We start from the raw sequence: 6,501 nt of genomic DNA on the forward strand, positions 1-6,501 counted from the left end.
CTATTATCTCATGACCGTGACGCAGCTTCAAAAATTCGTTTCAAACCGGAAGTACGAATTTGCTTGAAATAACGCAAAACAACCAATTTACACTTTTTAGTGAAATATAGGTGTCCTAATAGTGTTTTTAGCAGTGTGGGACACATATACGACTGTCAACAGCTCAACACATGTGTTTTGGTGTTTCGTGACCCTTTAAGGTGATTAGTTACAACAACGTTATTAGTTTCTAATAACCAGTGGTGGAAAGAGTAATGAGAAATCATACTCAAGTAAAAGTACCATTACTTGCCTAAAAATCTAGTGTAAAGTCTCTGTTGTAAATATTACTCAAAGTATGAGTAAACAGTAGCCCTTTCAAACGTACTCATGAGTAGTGAGTATTACGCTTTTAAAAGCTGATACGTTTACATGTAATTTGTGCATGTGTGTGTAAACGTAACATTCTGTAGTGCATCGAGTTATCGCCCAGCAGGCACACAACATCATAAGACATTGATAGTAGGTTAGATTTAGGTCGTAATGTCAGGTGACCAAAAATCAATGTCTAGCCAGCGTCTAAGGACAACGTTATTGGTTCAATAACAACATCAAATGACGTTGATATTAGGTTGATTTTAGGTTGTGTTGGAAAGTGACCAAAATCCAATGTCGAGCAACATCTTTAACCAACGTCATTTTGGCATCAAATCTGACACTTCCATGATTTTCATGGAAAAACAAAATGAAACATTCCCATGACACTGGTGTACAACTTTCATTCTGACGTCATGCTGACATCTTGTGCCTGCTGGGTGTTTAAGGCCATTTCGATCATCATACAGTAAACATCGGTTATCTTCTTATCAGTAACATGCATCTAAACAGTCTCTGTGTCAATGCATGTAAAGATTTTGGACATTGTGTATGCTTTTAATTCTTGCAAACTTTCTATTTCTTCCAAACAGTTTGCTTAAATAAAACAAAAGCACAGAACAGACTCACATTTAAGAGCAAGGGGCGACCCATGGTGGTTCGGCGGTATGGGTTGCGTATAGGGATGCTTGGCTCTTTAATGTTTATTTGCCACACTTCAGAGAAAGACTGAAAATACGGTAGAAATACGGGAAAACACATTTACGGGATGATAGCGGGATAGAACTTCCCTAGCGGGATAAAACGCACTTCCAATGCATCCGTCGGAGGATGCAGCCTCTGAAATGAGACACAGCTTGTACTGTCAGTGAGCGCCGTCTTGCAGATGAGATGTTAAACCGAGGCCTTGACTCTCTGTGGTCATTGACAATCCTATGACACTTCTGGTAAAGAGTAGGGATGTAACCTTGGTGTCCTGTTCAAATGCTCTCCATAGGCCCTTACCCATCATGGCCTCCCACATCTCTCCGCTCCCCCTATAGCTGGTGTGTGGTGAAGCACTAGCGCTGTTGTCCTGTGGCTGCCGTCGCATTATCTACAAGTGGAGCTGCACACTGGTGGTGATGTGGAGAGACCCCCCTCATAAAAGTGAAGCACTTTGGGTGTATGGCCATACATGATAAACACGCTATATAACATTACATACTAACTTACTAGATATTCAATGAAGTGGTTTTATGTATTTAGTCTGAATGAATGAACTGTTTTGTTATGAACTCAACTGTGGCTTTATTAAATTGTAAAACATCTGAATCTCTTGCTGCAGTGTTTGTTAGACTTTAAGGTAGCACTTTATTTTGATGGTCCAGTAGAGTATTAGTAGACTGTCTGCTTAATATCTGCTGATTCTGCCCCTTCAACAGACATTTAACTGACTATAAGAAACTTTACATAAAGTGTAAAGTAAATAGCCGCGTGAACATTTGAGTTTACTCGCTTCATTCGTGCATCAAATCCGCTTCATTCGCGCGTCAAAATCACTTCAGAACAGACGCGGATTCGTGTGATGGGCAGGGCTTCTGTCTGCCTGGTGACTCTAGCTTCATTGTTAAATGGCTAACATTTATTTTAGGAAGAAAATAACAGTGTTTATGTGCTTTATGAAGGCTGAAAAACAGCGTCGATACGTTTAGGGTCGTGTCTGAGTCCACTACATCCTTTCAGAGGTGCATCCAGCTCTGTGAGCTCATAAACTCCTCCAGAAACTGAACCTGGATGATGGAGGCTTTCAGCGGTGCTTCTGACTGAGCCCAGCCCAGTTTGATGAACTTCATGCTGGTATCGGCTGGAGGATTTCCCCTGGGACACCCACATCAGGCGATACGTCACAATCACGCCCCCACAAGAGCAAGCTCCTGATTGGTTAACGCGGCGCGAATGTTCACTGAAGTTCAGATTTTCAAACTCAAGTGATTTGCGCGAAACGCGTGTTAAGCGCGTCAAACACGCAAAATGCTCAATTCGCGCCGCGCCACTTGCACCGCGCCATTCGCGCATTTCGCGTCATTCGCACTGCGCCATTCACGCGATTCTCACTGCGCCATTCACGCAATTCGCGTCATTCGCACTGCGCCATTCACGCAATTTGCGTCTTTCGCACCACGCCATTTGCGTAATTGAGGTCATTCGCATGTAACGTGCCGCAGGATGTCTGTTCGCATGTTTGCATTGACTTAACATGTAAATCACTCGCGCTTGACGCGCGTTCCGAGTCCGGTGTGAACGCAGCATAACCCTATCCTAACAGTCAACTTATAATCTAATAAGAATTAGTTGGCATGTAGAGGCAATATAACTTAAATTCAACGAACAGACCATCAAAATAAAGCGACCGAATCGTACAACGTTCATCAATGTTTCCCATGATGCACTGCAGGAAAAACATCACCATTGTCTAGATACATATCGGGATTCTTCATATCTGTGTTTTAGATGTTCAGTGTGTTTTATAACTTCTTGAATATTCAGGAGTCTGAAATGATGAATATCCCTGAAAGTGTTTCACAGCAACAGAAAATAACAAAATACTGAGATGAAATCTCACCTTCTATCCCCCTCACACTCATCTGCACTGAGAAAAAACCTGGAAATAATAAACACAGGATTATATTAATACACTAATACAGGATATATGGTTTACAGACGTATTTTGTTGTGACTAGACCTAAATTTGTCTTTGGCCTTTGGTTGGTTTAACAAGACTTTGTAAAAAACAAAAATTTGAAAAAACAAAATTTCAAAATTTGAAAACAAAAAACAAAAATGATTATGTTTCTTACATAATCATTACCTCTAGGATATTATCTAAATATATTTGTCTCTAAAATTACCGATTTTGTAATATTTTCTCAAAACAGATGGCATTATTTGCTTTGGTGCTTCTCCCGGAAGTTCTGGTTTAGCAGTCGATTCTGTTTCCTTCTGGAATTCCAGTTCCTGCTCTACGAACTATGTCCGCTAATAGAGTATGCGGACACAACCCAAACACAACTGGATGTACGGAAAGCGAAAGCAGACAAAAGAGCTGGCAATGCTTTCATGTCTTGAAATGCCAAAGTAGCATAATAAACTTAAACGAACACCCACATTACGTATTTTCTGTGGGTCTTGTTTGTATTCTTAGCTTTTTTTCTAATGTCTGAGTTTATGCACACTAGTTTAATATTGCGCGTAGGCCTACGGTTATGTTAGTCCTTTTCAAGTTCGGAGAAAATACGTACTTTTAGAACCACTTTGCTTTCCGTACACCCAGTTGTAGGAAAAAGCTAAGAATACAAACATTGGTGTGTTATGTAGCTGTGTGAACATAAACAACATCTCTGAATGTAAAAAGTTCTAAGTTCAATGCAGAGGGAGATCTTAGTTTTTACAGAGTTAGCAAAGCCTACAATGAACGAATTTTGGGGACTACAAAAAATACTTCCGCCCTGTGTGGCCAGAGGCGCTGTAATGTTATAGCAGAGATGAAGCTAAAAGTGCGTCCAAACACTGCTGTTTCCACAGAGCTTCATCTGTTTCTATATTTGGGCTTCCAAAGGACACGACACAAAGACAGAAGTGCTTACAGTTCAATATTAATTATGTTCCAGAGAATTATAAACTACATAGCAAGCATGATTTGACAAAACAGCTCCAGAATCTCTCCCAGTTCAGTGCTGGATTCGGCTAAAATCTCCTCAAAGCAGAAACTGTGAACTACAACCTGTAAGTGTTTTTATTTGTTAAAATTGATCATGACATGTTCAGTGTCTAGCGTTAACGGTATACTGCAGCAACAATGTAAATAATGCAAAATGCTGCTTTGCACCGCAAACGATTTAGTTACAAATTCATATAAATCAGTCAAACTGCTGTAAACACACACACACACACACACTTCTCCAGCATGTTCGTGTGTCTTATGTGTGTGCGCGACTTTTCCTTGCGTTTCATATCTCAGATAATGAAGTCGCAAAAGATATGTGGATGATTCATATTACACCTATTATCATATTATCACACACACACATAAAGTGTTATAGGAGCCACACCTCATTTTCACTCGTTACAGACACTTGTCAGATTTTATTTTAGTTTACGCTGTGGAGCCGATCTGCAAATCAAAGCACATTATGACGATCAGGGGCGTTGCTAGGGTCGAAAGGGATAAGGGGCTTAGCCCCAAAGAGCCCCCCCCCCCCCACCAAAAAAAAAAAGAAGAAGAAAAAATCCCGTTTCATAAGTTGATCTACTCTAATTTTAATAATAGGGTTAGAGATGGTTTAATGATAAAGAAAGGGTTTTTGAGTTGACACTCTATAACAATAAATTGTGAAGCTTTGTGACTTGTAACACCCAAAAAGAAATAAATTGATAAATTACCCACTTCTTATTTACTATTCTGTTATGAACCATATCATGCCCCTTGAGCCTCCTATCTCCTCTCCTGATTTGTAGTTTCTGTTTGTTTTTTGAAAATAAAAATTTCTGCATGTCTTCAAATCTGAAAATATGATTTATTTTATAGACCAAGTTGTTATCCAATGTGATACAAAGCTACAAACATGTTTGATTAGGAGTGATTAACTGAGGTGTAGTGTTGTCAAGATACTGGAATTTCTAAATTCAATACCTCGCAAAATATTGATATTCAATGGGCTTTTTTTTTAAACAATTGTATCAAAAATAGTACAAAAAATAAAGATTTAAATGCTAGAAATGTGTTTATTTCAAATTTCTTTAGAGGGAGATTTTTAGTTAAAATAGGTTGATGTGGGCAGTGTAGCACTTTGAATGCATGTAATGCCTGTTTCATTCACACTTGAGCAGAAATTCCATATATGCCTCTCAAAAGTTGTAGAATTTTCCAGGAAATATTGCTGGAGTTGAATGAAAATAAGATCCGAATAAACATATAAAAGCCTTAAACTGATCATTTACACGACTGTGACAATAAATGTAGATGAAGTCAGAATTATTTGCCCCCCTTTTAAATTTTTTTCCTATTTTAAATATTTTCAAAATGATGTATAACAGAGCAAGGACATTTTCACAGTATTTCTGATAATACTTTTTCTTCTGGAGAAAGTCTTATTTGTTTTATTTCGGCTAGAATAAAAGCAGTTTTACATTTTTTAAAAACCATTTAAGGGTCAAAATAATTAGCCCCTTTAAGCTATATTTTTTTCCGACAGTCAGCATAAACTATCGTTATACAATGACTTGCCAAATTACCCTAACTGCCTTTAAATGTCACTTTAAGCTGTATAGAAGTTTCTTTAAAAATGTCTAGTCAAGTACTTACTGTCATCATGGCAAAGAGAAAATAAATCAGTTATTAGAGATGAGCTATTAAAACTATTATGTTTAGAAATGTGTTAAAAAAAATAAACAGGGGGGCCCGGGGGCATTAGGTATTTTCATAAGAAAGTCGATTTATAATCCGCTGCTAACTGACAAAGCATGTTACTGTAGAATATGGCCATAAAATAATATGCTAGATACATGAACTCACTGTGATTTAACAATTACAGAAACAGATGTGACTGGCTATATCATATCTAGATAAAGATGTCTAGATATATATCATATATATATCATATCTAGAAAGCAAGTACAATTTACATTTTTCTGACTAATTTGCATGTATTTACATTAATGTGGAGCACATTTTATTGATTACCTACAGTTATGTTATTTCACCAAAACTACACACATTTTCTGCTGTAAAAACAAATATTAAGCTTCATCTGTAACTTAACTAGAACTATTCAGTTTTGCGAAACAGTGGTATTATTACCTCATCAGCTTCAGCTTCAGCTTATTCAAAATAATGAATGATGCGCAGTGGCGGAATATTTTTAAACCATGTGACAACAGAGCCACTCCCACCTGCCGGTAGAAACAGGTACTGCTGAATAGATTACTTTTTAAATACCCGACACAATTGCTGCTTTAGGTAGAATACGCGTGACATACACGTGTTAATTGTCAGAACTTTGATAACAAAATAAATGTTATACAACCTATTTTTATTTAAGTGCAACATATTCCAAAAGATCAGGGGCTTTTGACAATACATCAGGGGCTTAAGCCCCCAAAGCCCCC

At 37.9% G+C, this 6,501-nt stretch overlaps 1 protein-coding gene across 1 annotated transcript in view; it reads right to left on the reverse strand.

Annotated features, from left to right (window-relative positions):
- LOC137496256 (uncharacterized) overlaps nt 1-6,501 on the reverse strand; it is a 46,611-nt gene that overhangs the window by 38,784 nt on the left and 1,326 nt on the right. Inside the window, exon 2 of the mRNA XM_073907891.1 lies at nt 2,960-2,998. Coding sequence (XP_073763992.1) covers nt 2,960-2,998 — 39 coding nt within the window. The remainder of the gene's footprint in view (nt 1-2,959; nt 2,999-6,501) is intronic.

The sequence above is a fragment of the Danio rerio genome, chromosome 7, assembly GCF_049306965.1.
Source record: "Danio rerio strain Tuebingen ecotype United States chromosome 7, GRCz12tu, whole genome shotgun sequence".
Lineage (NCBI taxonomy): Eukaryota > Metazoa > Chordata > Actinopteri > Cypriniformes > Danionidae > Danio > Danio rerio.